The sequence below is a fragment of the Cylas formicarius genome, unplaced genomic scaffold (genome assembly GCF_029955315.1).
Source record: "Cylas formicarius isolate icCylForm1 unplaced genomic scaffold, icCylForm1.1 PGA_scaffold_6__28_contigs__length_40554024, whole genome shotgun sequence".
NCBI classification, from domain to species: Eukaryota; Metazoa; Arthropoda; class Insecta; order Coleoptera; family Brentidae; genus Cylas; species Cylas formicarius.
The window spans coordinates 22,419,821-22,435,960 of record NW_026844347.1 but is presented as its reverse complement, the minus strand read 5'-3'; the positions used below and the strand labels follow the sequence as shown (position 1 = coordinate 22,435,960).

The 16,140-nt window shown below is 35.1% G+C and overlaps 1 protein-coding gene across 2 annotated transcripts in view; it reads left to right on the top strand.

The window, feature by feature from the left end:
• LOC132702933 (RNA-binding protein Musashi homolog Rbp6) overlaps positions 1-16,140 on the top strand; it is an 838,217-nt gene that overhangs the window by 293,950 nt on the left and 528,127 nt on the right. For both annotated transcript variants that reach the window (XM_060671809.1, XM_060671808.1), the window contains exon 3: positions 3,688-3,769. In XM_060671809.1, the coding sequence (XP_060527792.1) occupies positions 3,688-3,769 (82 nt within the window). The remainder of the gene's footprint in view (positions 1-3,687; positions 3,770-16,140) is intronic.

Here is a 16,140-nt window from a genome sequence, read left to right as displayed (position 1 = left end):
GCTAGAACGCTGCCTCTTTGAACGCGTGTTTTGTTGCTGATTACTGTCATAATTTTGGTTAGTTGATTCATTTATCGTTTATAAATTTAATTTATTCGTTTGCTTGCGTATGATGTGTACCACAGAGGAAAATGTTGGTATGTTAGAACGTTACATATCGAACAATAAAAATCGGACACTTGCTCTTGGAGGTTATATGACAAAATTTCCATTCAGGACGTGCTCAGAAACAAAGGTCTTCAACAGGATTTACCAACACTTCAGAATATATGGAACCTTCAAGAAAGAAAAAGTACACGTCCTTATATTTTAAATGAAGAGGAGCAACTTCATATTTTGTTTCATTTTGCAGAGACCCCTGAAGATTGGATCCGAAATGCGTCTTTAGATATAGATGTCAAATAGAACAACGCTTCGTACGTTCGTGCATTAAAAACATAAAAATATTAGGCATGTACAACCTTATCTAAAATGGTCTTAATTTGTAATGCTAAAAATGACAAGATTGTAAAAATAGGTAGTTTCCATTAAAAAAAAAAATTTGCCATTTTTTAAAATTTTATATCTAATCTTATTTTTCGCGTACTCTGTCATAATATGTATCGAAATTTCTTATGAAATCCGTTATTTAAGTCCTTTGTCTACAACAAAACTTACTCCAGTAAAACATTAAATGCTTCAGAATGAAGAAATTGGCAGATATTTTACATCTTGCAAAGGTAATTTTGCGCATAAAATATTAAAAATGTAAATGACGGTTAGACTTAGGTATAACACATTATACACAAATTACGTTTAGAATTCAAATATGAAGTAATGTACCAATGTATCATTTAAAATAGTAAAATTGTTATTCACCCACGAAAAATAAAACAGACTGTATACACAAAAGTAAAATAAATTAAAGGTCTGTAATACCGCAATTAACTTTTGACTCTATCCCCTATAGTTTCTGAGATAAGGTAGTGTCCCAAGATACACGGCAAATCCTATACATAGAAATCCTATACATATCTCCTCCTCCTCCTCTTTTCATTATCTTTTCCAAAGGATGTGATGACACCATTCATATTTGCTTCAGCAGTTGATTTCATGCTTGCCTATATTGTGCAGTCCTTTGGGCATTATGCAATCTTACATTTATTAAGAGTTTTGTTTGGTCGGACCATTCAGTTGGAGACCAGCCTCTTTGGCGTTTGCCTTTACATTCCCTTGAATGACTAATCGTTCCGTTGATCTTGATCTTCCAGCTATATGCCCCATGTACTGCAAATACATACAGTTTTCTCTGGTTTGTAGGAGGACCAATTTCTTGTAACACTGATACGTTGGTTCGATGCTTTTACCACGAGACTTGTAAGAGTTGTCTATAAACCCACGTTCAATTTTTATCTGTTTTGTTTAAAGTCCATGTTTCCGCTGCGTACGTTGCAATGGGGAAAATTAGAACATCAACTAGACGGAGTTTCGTTGTTTTAATGGTAGATTTGTCCTTTCATATTATGTTTAGCTTGTAAATCGCTGATCTTGCGATGGTCAGACTACGCCGTATTTCGGTCTCAGATTTCCCATAATTCGTAATTGAAGAACCAAGATAGTTAAAACTGTTTATCATTTCATAGCCTGCAATTTCTGATGTCTGTGGAGAATTGTTGTCTTGTCTATCAATAATCATTATTTTCGTTTTCGATTTATTTATTTTTAAACCATATTTTTCGCTAATAATGCTGCTCATAATTTCTGTCATGGCTGGTATGGTTGACGCTATGATCTGTGTAGCGTAGCGCATATTGTTAATCCGCTTTCCGCCAACAGATATTGCACTCGTCTAGAACCTCTCTCATGACGTATTCGCTACAAGTGTTAAATAAGATTGGTAAAAGAACGCAGCTCTGTCGAACTTCTGCGGTCGTTCTGAAGGTCCCCGAGTAAATCCCGTCGATTCTGACTCTCGCGCTGTTTTTCTGGTTGAACCAGGTGTTTTGGCGTTCCCTTTTTGGTAGTCTACAAAGCAGAGATTCATTGGAATATTAAATACTTTAGCCTTTTCAATATTTTTTCCCTAGTTCCTTTTATTTGATCCGCATCTGCTGATTTTTTGTTTCGGAGAACTTTTTTTTTTAATCTTGTATATCAGGCTCCTTACAGTTAATTGTATTATTCCAAATAGTGTTCATTTTCAATATTATTTAGATTCACTGTTGTAAACTGCCAGGTATGTGTGATATTGGCAATATCTAGTCTAACTAAATATTAAGTATCATTAATGATTACTCTATTTGCTGATAATAATATTGAAAAACTAGTATCAAAAGGCAATTCAACTGGCTTATCGCTTACCTTTGTTCGGCATTTTGGAAAAACGAATTCAAAATTGTATAAAATTAAGGGCTCCCCATGTAACGACGAATCGATCCTTTACCCTATTGTTGTTCTGGACACAGGTGGCGGTGCCCCCGTTCCATATGCATAAACAAGTTTTTTGTGCCGGGCACAATAACGCCCCGTCCGGATGCAACGTGTGTCCTCAGACGAGCCACGTACAACTACCGACATTCCTTTTTTTTTATTGAAAGGCAATTTCGAGACCAAATTGAAATCTTTGTATTTCGAAACGGGGTGGATTCAAGCACGGGGAGCGATATCTGATCGGATTATGCTTGCCATCGCCATACTTCGCCCGCAGCGGCGCACCAAAATGACATTTCTTTGATACCAAAAAGTAATAGAAAAGTAGTGGCGCTGTTCGAAAAGATTTGAAATTAATTAAAATTTATCAAGCGTAGAATTTATGGAAAAATGTGTACCTAAATTTCACGTTGTGCAGGGCAAAGTGTTATTTCCAAGATGATTGCCGAGGCGCATATTCGCCGTCTTAAATTTTTAAATAATTTTTTTCTAAAATCCTACGATTAAGTGTACCAATAAAAAGTTTTGTTCGACTGGTATCTGTTTACTGTTAAAATATCAGCGTCTCTTTAAACTCCCTTAATGGTTTTCCAGTGTTGGTACCTTCTTTAAATTTGGTACTCACTAATATCTCCGAAATTCTAATGAACGGGCTTTGTGGTAGTATTTACATTGATTCTTTATCCCATAGTCAATTAAGGAATCTTCGGTCTAAGTAAGCAAAACATGCTTCATTCATATCGGGGGCCTTTCACTCAGATTAATATCGAGTTGAGAAAAAATACGATTATTTTCCATATTTCCTTTATTAAACCATTCTATTCTAGCCAAGTTTGTTCTACTGCTGTTATCCAAGAGGTGAAAGGAAACACCATAGCTGGACTGCGTCATATGCTCCTTCATTTTTGACGAGTGATTAATTGAAGCAATAGAACTAAACGTTGTCATCTTAATAATTGGAGTATTTTTTAATATACAAAAAAAAAACATATCAGAATAAGACTCAATGCATACAATAATTCAATGCAAAAATTTGATAATGGAGAATGAGGAAGCCAAATGACTCATATATCAACATTTTCTAGTTGTCCCGCCGCAATATTTTTTATTCGGGAGAATATTTTTGTTCTTAATGATAAAAAATAAAACGTATTGGTATTAGAATTATTTGCCAATCTAGTAAGAGTTTTTAAATAAGTTCACTTATTCAAATAGATAATTAAAAATCCAAAAAAATACTCAATGAAGTAACTAAACTGTGTTTCTTTTCTGTTTCAGAAAGTTTACGCGAATACTTTAGTAAATATGGCGATATCACTGAAGTAATGGTAATGAAAGACCCTGCCACACGCAGATCGAGGTAAGTTTCCGCTGACTTTCGCACGTCTGAAACAAACTAACTAAAGCTCGTTCTACGGTTAAAAATGACTTAAACGCGAATGTAGTTGTCAATGTAACCTAACTTTGACGCCACCAGTTTTCAGTTACAAGAGATAATCTCACCATTATGACCCTTCTTTGGAAGCCATTAATAAAGTCATCTCGACTCAGCTCTTCCCGTATTATACCTGACACAAATTAATTAATTAACTGTAGGAAATCTCTGATATACTCCGAAAACTTCTGCTGCGGCCTGCGGAACTTCCGTAAGAGAGTTTTAGTTAGTTTGCTTGACTTGACGCCCCCCCGCCCTTCTACCGAAGACCCCTTTCCCACTGTGTGTTCCCCAAACCCGGAAATCTTACTCCGCCGCCCCCTTGAATTATAGACGTTTTTGTTTAGATTGGCATCAATATAGTTCGACTGACTTCAGGCGAAAGCTTGGTTTTTTTAAGTTGCACCTCAGGGGCGTACCATTTGGTACCCTCGCGGCACTGCTTTTTTTTGAAAGGGAATCGAGAATATGTATTTCATTACGTTCGACTTTAAATCGCTAATCTCATTTTATATACATATTATGATATATTTTTCTGTCAACAAGTCAATTTTTTAATATTGCTTTTTTCCAATAAACTGTTTTTTTATCCAAACAGTAGACGATCCTGTTGCATACCAAATCAACAACTCTATAATTAACCAAAAATATTTAAAGATGTCTTAGAACCTCGATTTTAAGCTATATTTAGCCGTGGAACATATTACGTTAATTCATACACTTTTTAGATAGAGTCACTACTACTACGATGTTTAAAAAATATAGATTTATGTTTCATCCGTATACCTAAGGCTACCTGAGGTACCTCATGGTATAAGCCGAGTTTATAGTATATTATGCAACAAGTGCGGCAAACGCCATTTGACTCACGAGTTTATTTAACACGAGCGGAGCGCAGCGCAGCGAGTGTTTAATAAACGAATGACTTAAAAAGTTTACCGAACGTGTTGCATACTATACTTTTTCTACGACCGTTAGTTTTTGGGTACATTTTCGCAAAACAACACGAATACATTCACTGACATGACCGTCAGAATTGGTGGAATTGTCATCCGATGGCTCCCAAACTCGTGCGGTAAAATTCCGGAAATGTCGGAAGTGGCTCGGATCCGTGAGAAATAAAACTGACGTGGTAAAGTGACGCTTCCCACACGATAGATCGGTGTGTAATTAGGTATTTTACAGACGGGAGTAGAAAAAGATAATTGAGTAGCGTTAATTAGAATAAAAATTCTGCTTTTTTGTCTAGTAATTTATGTATTTGTATGTATTGTAAAATTAGAAAGTGTTTAACAAGTTAGTGGCGTCAAAAATTTATAAGTATTTCTTTCGGGTTTAGGGATTATTAAAATATTTGCGAAAGATGCTAATTAAAATTACCGTATCAAAAAAATTACTAAGATTGATAACTGAGTCGCACTCTTAATGATTTTATTCGGAAGTATACTAGCCCGCTTAATTAAATAGATTATAGACCGTTATGCCAAAGTGTAATAATTATTTAGGTGCATATTTCTTCAAAAATATGATACAAAAAACTTTGCTATTATCAGTTTCCATTTCGAATTATGTGACCAAGTTAATTTCGAAATTTCGTATTGACACTATGCATATTCATTAACATCGTGAGCTAAAAAGGTAGAGATACGTTCATATGACATGTTGGAAAGTTGTAACGGTATATCGCCACTTAAAAGTTGAACCTTCCCATTTTTCAATGTCGAAAGGTCGCTTACGTGAATTTTCCATTTGAAACTGATTTTAATTTTAAAATAGTCTGCGTTAGGCATGCTAGAAAAAAACGAATTTACCGACACCGCTTATTGACTTCCCATTCCATGGAGATAGATCGCTTTATCAACCCATTTTTAATTGCTTTGCAAATTCGTTTATTATTAAACTAAACTGCCAAGCGCAGGACTAGATATGCGTCTAATTACATTTTTCAAAATATGCCCAGATGCGATCTCAATTGCGCAATTTAAAAGAAATTGCGAAGAGGGCAGTGTAGTATGTGAAATTTATGTGCATTCACGATAGGTCTTGCACTGGCACTGCATATTGTTGAATAGGTTCTTTCGTATTCGTATTCGTATGAAGAATCTGTTTATTCGAGATTTGAGACAGTAAAATAATACAAGTTTGACGTACTTTTGTAGTATTTTTGAAAGATATTTGAAAGAAATAAGATTTTAAAGGAAATGTAAGATAGAGTTCTCTTATCTCGAGTTAAATATTACCTAATATAAATTTGATGTTTTCGCATTAGTTGTTTCCACCGGGAGAATATTGGTTAGTTTTAATAGTTTTCCATACTCATTCAGTTTTTTATTTCTCTTTACAGCAGAATAATAAATATATTTTTGTTTGCACATCAACAAAATAAGGAACAGTTATTAATATTAATCTATAAGACGAAGCAGTGCCAGAAATCCCTTGTTTCGTCGAGTCTTTATGATTCGTGTGATATTTAGGCGGGTTATTTTATGGATTTCTTTCAATTTCTTACCTTCTGTGGTCTGCCTTGGGTCTGATAGTATTCATATCCGCACATATGCGATAGTGCTGATGCTCAACCTATGAGACGATGACGTTGTTCAGAAGGAATATAATGGTTTTTCATTCTATTCCGGTAGTTGTTGCCAAATATTACCCGACCGTATTTCACCACGAATAACGGATGACTAAATCTCCAGCGTATGCAATGGGGTAATTTTTGTCCTGGTACACAGAAGATTTTGGAACGCGTTCTTAATGGTTTCTTCTCTACCTTAACTTTTATAACTTGTTTTCATATCCGTCCAGCCATTGCCGTGAGTCTATTGTTAATTTTAGGTATGAATACTCCGATGATGATTTTTTTTCGAATTCGTGCAGGTAAATATGCTGGGTGAAGTCAATTGCTTCGTTTGTAATGTAAAGTTCTCACAATTGCTCCAATTAAAAAAAAAAGAATCATTAAAGGCATATTAGTCGACTAGGCCAGTTTATAGGCAATAAAATTCTTTATCAGTATTGTTTTTTTTTCCGGTAATAGAAATGAACACAAGCAAGGTTTTTTGTTCTTGGATTCGGCCACGCCATCCATCGCAATTAAATTCAGCGACACAGATTTTCGGAATCGGGACAGATTTTAATCATCCCTGCCATTGACGGAATACATTTTAAAACGATTATTTGTTGCCCTGGGGCTTCGCGTCGCGTTGCCGTTTCCGACTTTGTTCGAAATAATATTTAGGGATTTGGCCGGGCATTTACCGTGCAATTTATCGCCCGTTTTTTTTTTGGGAAAAAATGAACGTGTCGGAAAGGCAATGTCGCTAATTCGGTTTATTTAGTATGGCTGTTGGTGATTTTGAAATTGTCGCTTTGATTATCGCGGTGTGTTTTTTTATTATTTTGCGAAATTCGCATATCGTTTATATGGATTTCGCGGTTTCGAAGTGGATATCTGGTGGAAATAAATTGATCAAATCGCGATCAATTATGTTCTTTGCCAATAAAAATCGAGATGCCCTAGACAATGTTTCAGTATTGAAACCAAATGAGACTCAACAATTCATCAATAAATTAAATCGAGACCAGTAGCAAAAATAGACAAAGAATAATTATTGGTTCAGTTTCAGTTTATGCTATGCGATGTCAAACTGAAGCTAGGATAATCGTAATTTGTTATTTCACACGCTAACCAGCGCAGAGCCATTTTAAATAACTGTTTAACTAATATTTATAAACAAAATCTCCTCCTGTCGCAAAACTCGCAAAATAATTGGCATATAATAAAATCCTAAAGCATCTGATGTCTACTGTCAAAATTTTTACACATGGTAATAAACTCCGTCACGTGCGTTTATAATATGATCAATATGTCGGTCTAGAAATAGTAAGGGCTTGTCGGGTCTTTTGGATGTAATCTCTTTGGTTGAAACTAAAACAACCTTGAACATGTGTTATCCTTTATCTCACTTAATTTCGCAATGTTTCCTAAACATTGATTACCGCCCATTATCAAGTGTAAGTTAAATTAAAATTCCGAATCTTACCTCGTTTGTGACCGAGTTGGATTCGGTCACAAGAATGTCAACCAGTGGTTACCAAATTGACACTTCTTCAAATCGTACTTGGCTTCGGTATTCTAAACTCCCGCTGCAGTTGGTGTGGCGAACGTTTTTAAGGGAATGTAATACATTGAATATTAGCTGTTCTGCTATCGCAAAACTCGCAACCAGAATTGATGAAACTGTTGACGCTGATGCACATTTGCTATGGTCGATTTAACTACAATATTTCCTAAATCCTTATGATACGTGGAAATTTTGTCTCCTTTGCGTTACTTACAGCAACCTCGATCTAAACTGGAAGGGTGTTCGTACGGAAAGATTGCAATAATGGGAATTCCTTTATTTTGTCATACACGTCTATCAGGGTCTATGAGGATAATAAGGATACTGCTTTTTGTTATTTATCAATTTTTCTACTTATTTGTTTTTTTTTATTATTTTTTTCTTATATTATATTATATTTTATATTTATATTCCTTTTCCGTATATTTTTTTAGAAGTTTATTATTTTATTTTTTACAAATGTTTAACGAAAATTTTTAATTAGCAAATAATGATATGTAAATATAAGTATTGGTAGTTAATAATATATTATGCAACAAGTGCGGTAAACGGCATTTGACCCACGAGTTTATTTAACACGAGCGGAGCGAGTGTTTAATAAACGAGTGACTTAAAATGTTAACCGAACGCGTTGCATACTATACTTTTTCTACGACCGTTAGTTTTTGGGTTCATTTTCGTAAAAGAACACGAATACATTCACTGACATGACCTTCAGAATGACATCACAATTCAAGGTGTGGGAAATATCTCCGAAAACATCCGATTGCTCCCAAATCCATGCGGTAAAATCCCGGAAATCTCATGGGAAACGTTACTGACGTGGAAAAGTGACGCTTCCCGCTCACTAGATCGGTTGGTAATTAAGTATTTTACAGACGGGAGTAGAAAAACGGTATTTGATTCGGTATTGAAACGATGTAATAAACGAGTGACTTAAAAATTTTAACGAACGTGTTGCATATTATACTTTTTCTACGACATTTGCGCAAAACAACACGAATACATTCACTGACGTGACCGTCAGAATTGACCAACATCACAATTCAAGGCGTGGGAAATATCTCAGAAAACATCCGTTTGCTCCCAAACCATTTATATAAATAAGTAAGAGAAAGATAAGAATCCCTATTACTAGCAGTCTTTTCTATTGTACAGCTTGCCTCCCGCCAATCCTATTCCACGTTATATCGGAATTTACATCATGTAAGTTCTATCTCTATGAGCTGTCACAGTTTGTGGCAATAAATACTGTTGTTATTTTTATTATTAGGATATATTTTCGGCTTTCTCCAACAACTCACAAAATCCTCGGTTTTCTTCGCAGAAATCGCCTTCGACGACATTCGGCATTGGGTTCGCGGAAAATCCACATCATTACCGCGATTACTAACGAGCTGCAGAATATTTACCTCCTTTTATTCGCATCCCTATAAAACGGGCAAAAATATCCGAAATAACGAGCCGCCGCGCCCGCACAGCACCACCGACTCCCCCTTTTCCCAATACAAAAAATGCATTATTCATCTCGATCCAATTTATTAACTAAATACAGAGAAAACTGTTCGGGCACAATTTACGTCTTTAAAACGTAATTACTATGATGGATTCGATTGCGAGTCCGGCGTATGTTAATTAAGCCATTTCGATGTCGTGGTAGAGACTGCGACGTTATTCTGCAACATCATTGTCGAAAAATTAGGTTGGATTTCGGTCAAAATTGTTGTTAAAGATACATTCTGTCGCGGTTATGGTAAACGATAATCTGAAGAATCTAAAAACTGACTTAGTCTCTTACCGAGATATATGTACTCAATTGGTAGCGACTTGTTAAAATATTTGAAGGTTCAAACAGAAATTAAATAAAGGGTGATTCAATAAGGGTTTCCACATTAAAATAATAAAAAAAACTCGGAAGAATATAAAAATATACAAACATTTTTTTTTGCCATTTTAGATTAGTGTATTACAATTAGGTATGAAAGATGATGACATTGAAATGACCCCCGCGACTCATGTGCCATGACGTAATTCGTTTATTGAAATTTCTTATCACTTTTTGACACAATTCAGGTTCTATGCCGGCTATTTCGCCTCTAATCTCCTGTTTCAGCTCTGAAATAGTGTTTGGTCTATTTCTATACACTCTGCTTTTTAGATACCCCAAAAAAAAATTTAGGGGAGTAATATCACATGATCGCGGCGGCCAAGTGATATCGTCGACCAGGAAACTTGCCCCGCAGCAATTGCATGGTTTCTCTGGATGTGTGAAAAGTGGCTCCATCCTGTTGGAACCACAAATCTTCAATGTCCATACCTTCCAACTGCTCCCAGAAAGAATCAGATATCATGTTTCGATAGCGAACACCATTAACCGTAACAGCGTTCTCCGCATTATCCTCGAAAAAAAAAGGGCCAATTATTCCTCCGCACCAAAATGCGCACCAAACAGTCACTTTTTGAGGATGCATTGCTTTTTGAACAATCTCTCTTGGATTTTCTAATCCCCAAATACGAGCATTGTGTTTGTTTACAAAGCCACCAACGTGAAAATGGGCCTCATCGCTAAAGATGATTTTCGTTGAAAAATGAACCCCCTTTTTCTCGTATCTATTCTGCAAACCCGCGGCGCTGTTGATGATCTCGAGGCTTCAGCTCCTGAGCTATTTGGACTTTACATGGGTGCAGATGCAAGTCTTTTGTTAAAATTCGCTGTGTGGTTGAATACGTAACGCCCACTTGCTGCGATCGATGACGAATCGATGTGTTTGGATCTTCGGCTACATTTTCGGGAACAATGGCGATATTTTGATCTGACCGACCTGCACGAACACGTCGAGGGACTTTGAGGTTAGTTACAGATTCAGTGTGCTCAAATTTTTGAACCACATTCCAAATTGTCCTCTCAGAACGTCGATTTTGCGCGTCGAAAAATTCACGTAGAGCCCGAAATGCATTATTTCTTGATCGACCATTTTCATAATAGGCTTGCACAATTTTTACACGTTGTTCAGTCGTATATTGCTCTATGACTAATTTTGTTTATGTTTTGAGGTTAGAAATCTCATATAACAATAACAATAAACAAATACAGTGGCGTTTCAAAAATATTTCAGATTGTAATGTGGAAACTCTCATTGAATCACCCGTTACTTGACACGAATGATAAGTATCAATTCTCAAAAAAATTATTACCTCGCTAATTTTATCGACTTTAGTATTCCCAATAATTAAAAAGTTTGCAACTTGATACTGCCCAACATAGCTGTCTGCAAATTTTGCTTTATATTAATTTTGATGGATGGGATCACAGGTTTGATGATCGAATAACTGGATTAAATAAATTAATAAATAGCGAAAATATAGCCCGTCTCAATCTTCATAATAATAATAATAATAATAATAAACTCTCATTGTTGAGAATCAAAGCATTACAAAATAAGTTGTAATACATTCGCGGCATTCGCAAAATTGCGCTCTTCCATGTAACCAGAAGAACAACAGCACCAACACCATAAATGTCAACAAAATACCCACCCGTATATATATCATAAATACAAGAAATAGTCGTACATCATAAACTCGTACGCTTTTGCTAGATACTGGTGGGCCTCATAAATGATATTAACGCTTTTTTGGGGGGAAGTACGATATAGCATAAGGTAATTCATTAAATATTTTAACTGCTTTATAGCTAAAAGATCTCTCGAAAGTTGCCGAAGTGTGTCTAGGAACGCAGTATCTCAAACAATGACCGGTGTCTCGATTATGAATATCATTTCCTCTGCAAAGTTTATCAAAGAAGTATGACATGGTCTTATTGGTGTTTAGTAAAAAAACGAAAGTGGCTAACTGAACGTTATGTCGACCCTCCAGCTTGAGCCAACCCGAATCAGAGATGCACTGTGAAATATGGTCATAATTTCTGAGATTGTAACTAAAACGAATACACGCATTCTGAAGCCGTTGAAGTCTTTCCTTATCTCGATTAAGTATAACTGGCCAATAGACGATACTGCAATAAGCGACATGGGATAAAATTAACATATCACAGAGTTTAAGTTTGACTTCTTGACTGAGAAAACTTATAGAAGGATTTTTGTAACATCGAGCCAACATGCTTGGAAAACCGCAATTCACGGTCAAACCATAATCCTAAATTTTTACACCCGTCTGAAGAAGGAGAGATAATCTCGTCATTTAGCGTAATCATAAAAGGCGTAATTTCACAATATCGTCCCCTTTATTTCCAAATAATAACATCTGCGTTTTGTTAGTATTCAATAAGAGGTTGTGAGCCGCAGATACCTCCGAAATTATTTTTAGATTTAAATTTATTTTAGTAGCGGCATTTAAAGCTTCGCTAGCAACAAAAGATAAATAAAAGCGAGTATCATCGCGGTATTGATGAGATTTACAAAATTTAAGAAAAGTAGAGAATTTAGCTGTATAAACTGAGAACTGAATAGGTCCCAGAATACTCCCTTGGGAACACCCTTCTCCAAAGCAATGGCATCTGAAAGAGTATTTCCTATAACTACCCTTTGGTATCTCTGACCAAGAAATTTTTTAAAAAATTAAAGAGCAGAGATGAATTCCAGTTTAGCAAGAGGAAGGAAATGATCCAACGTGTCGAGCGCTTTTCTATAATCCAAGAGGATTAAGAGAGAGAGAGAGAGAGAGAACGAGTTTGATTTAGAATCCGCTGCTCTCAATAAATCATCAGTAACATGAAGCAAGGCAGAAGTAGTGCTGTGAAGAGATCGAAAACCAGATTGGGTGTCTGGAAGGATTTTGTTGTCGCATAGGAACTGACGAAGTTGTTTAACTGCAATTATTTCAATAATGTTTGAGATGGTTGGCAACAAACTGATTGGTCTAAAATTGTTAATGTCACTTAGACACTCGCAAGAGTCCGGAAAACCCCCGGCCAGTAGACACTTGTTAACAAGGAAATTGATATGATCGACTAAATACGGAGTAGTCAAAAGAATCATTTTTATATCAATATTGTCCATGAGCGTTAGTTTTAATAATAATCACAGTTTTATTAATTTCATCATTGTAAACTTTATCAAAACGGAATGAATTAGGACCAAATGGTTTATTAGTATAATTTGCCGACACAAACTTCGGATCAATACCAGCAACAGCTCCAAAAGAAGTAAAAGCAACATTAAAACTACTAAGTTGGCCTACATTGTTTTCAAACATTAAAGTAGGATTACTGTGTACGCCAAAATTTTTTAGGATCATCCTTAAATGTACTTGCCAAATATGCTCTTTTCTCGATTCTCACACTGGAGTTCACAAAATTTCATAATTCTCTATACTCGTCTAAAGCAATATTTGACTTAAGACGTTTGTATCTTAAACGTGACCTATTTTTAAGTTTCATTAAAAGTTTAACGTTTTCGATAAGTCAAACTAACTGTTTTTAATGAAGCATGAATATCGAATAATTAATTCATATTATTCGTAAGAAAGTCAACTTGTACGTTTATATCAACAAAAGAGTATAAAAGATCCCAGTTAATTGCTCTAAACAATTCATAAACAATTCATTATCGAATGCCGAAAAATCTCTAAAGGTTCGAAAAAGGGTCTTTCTACAGCTTGAGATTACAAGAAACAATACAGTAATCTGAGATATCAGTCATATCATGACCTTCAATATTGTCACATATGGATAAATTAGAGGTGACCAGTACATCAAGAAGCAAACTACAGTTTCCAGTAACCCGAGTGGCCCCTGTAACTTTAACGTGTTAGCTTTCGTTTATTAACTTTTAATTATAAATAACAAAAAATGTATTCTTATTTGAGTGACCAGGCAGGGCTGGGGTCAGATATATTTCTTGAGTGTTGACCATTTGTGTCGGTGTTGAATAATCATTTTTATTGTGCGTTTCGAAAAAGTTATTTTACGAGAGTATAATAATATCGCGTTAAAATAATTTGTCACTTGATGCTAAAAAAATTGTGAAAAAAACTTATTAAACAAGAAGCTTTAAAAGGGAATAAATGTAGTGATTTTCAAACCCACCGTTGGACAATAGTGATCAGGACCTAATAAGAAGGAAAATATATTTTGGATAAACTGAAAAAGAAGCTAGAAGAAGTTGAAACCAATATAAAAATAAGACCCTCCATAGAGTTGTTTGTAACATGGGATTTAAGCGCTGCAAAAAGGAACAAAAGGCAAGTAGCAATGGAACCACGTAGCTTACGCATTTGGAGATTTAATGACCTTCAAGAAAAAAAAATAGATTAGACAACAGATCCATAATTTACCTTAATGAAATGGTTCTATACGCACGACCTGTATCCAAAGGATGAGTTAATTGCGCTTAAAAACTGTCAGACGAAAGCCCTTTCGAATAAAGGAGAATGCTTGCTGTTGCCTGCAAAGAATACTAAGGATTCTAGCTTGCATTATCGTGAGGATAGAAATGTCGAACTATTTGAAAATTGGTTTCAAAACAATCTTTTGAAAATTATTCCCAATAACAGTGTTATTGTCATGGATAACGCAGGCTTCTACAGCCGTCTGCTACGACTTCAAATCTTGCAAAACAAAGCAATGCGAACTATTTTATCTTGTTCCCGGTACACTCCCGTGCGTCTTATGCTTGAATCGCTTAGTTGGCTCTCTATGTCCCAGACCATTGAAATACCTAACATTGTATTGATTTTCAAGATTCAACAGCAATTGCTACCCCCATACTTACAGGAATATTTAATTCCAAGGTGCATGAAACATGCTTATACTATGAGATCTAAAAACAACTTCGATATTCAGTTAACCAGAACAACACATTTGCAAAAAAGTCTTTCCAATAATGGCTTGAGACTATTCAATGCGCTGTCCTCCGATATTAAAAACTCACCCAATGTGCGGATTTTTCTAAAAAAATTGAAAAACATATATCTGAACTTGAGCTAGATGTATACTACAAATTTTGCATTCCTTGTCATTCTGTGAATGTATAGTTAAGTAGTTAAGTATTATTATTATATTATTATTATTATTATTATTAATTAGGTTTGATTGTGATTTGTTAAATTTACTATTAATACTTATATTTTTATGTACATTTGTTTAAAATTTGTTGAAGTTTAGTAGCATATTCTGCTAATAATAAAGTACTTTCTACTTCAACTTCAACCATCATCATCAAGTTGAAAAAGTAAAATCCAGGAATATTTGTTAGAAAATGATATTTATTTTGAATTCAAAAAAAGTCCAACTTTTGGAATTCCTAATTTCATATCCAATTAAAAATCAGTATATATGCGATAATTTGACTGAACAACCTGGCTGGGCACACTGTTTTACTTCATAGAAAATCAAAGGTCAGAGCAGAAAATGTTACTCCGACTTCAAGTTCCAGTGTTATAAATTTGATAAAAAATGTAATTAATAATATACCAATTGAGAGTTGGAAAATTCAGTACAGCACATTATAAAAATTGAGGACTCTTACATTTCTATACAAAACAACAAAATTATAATTACACTCAATGAGAGGCCACCCCTAATGTTCTGCCCTTTGGTACGTACCGGATCCGAGTTTTATTGCCGTCGGCATTTAACATCCATAATTCCCAGTAAAAGCCAGCACAATGAAGATTGAGACAGACTATACATCTTTAGTGTAATTCACCAAATACCGTCAACAACAAATATAAGCTATTTTCGGAATACTAGCGCATGGGCATTAGTAAATTGACTGTTCGCAATGTCGAAAATTGCCACTCTGGAACTCATTTGCAACGTGTTCAACAGATTCTGGAATCGGTGCAGTTATTTTTCGTTATATTCAGTTTCGTTAATACTCAGTTTTTTCCATTTTATAACAATATGTAGATAATATTGAGACATTTGAATGCTAGTTGAATTTCTATAACCGATTGAAAATTTCATATCAAATCGCATTGTATTTCGCTTAAGGGCAGTCTAGTGCAGATTGATAACGGGCAGTGTTACATCTGACCGGAACGCCGTCTAAACAAAAAATAAAAACAATGGAAGTTCGACAATCTCTCTGAATCATTTTTTACCACCTTCAAGCAATCTATTGAGTGTAGATTAAAGTGAATAATTTGAAACCACACAATGAAACTTATACGATGCCCTGTATAATGGTAACTAATTTCATTTTCTACCAA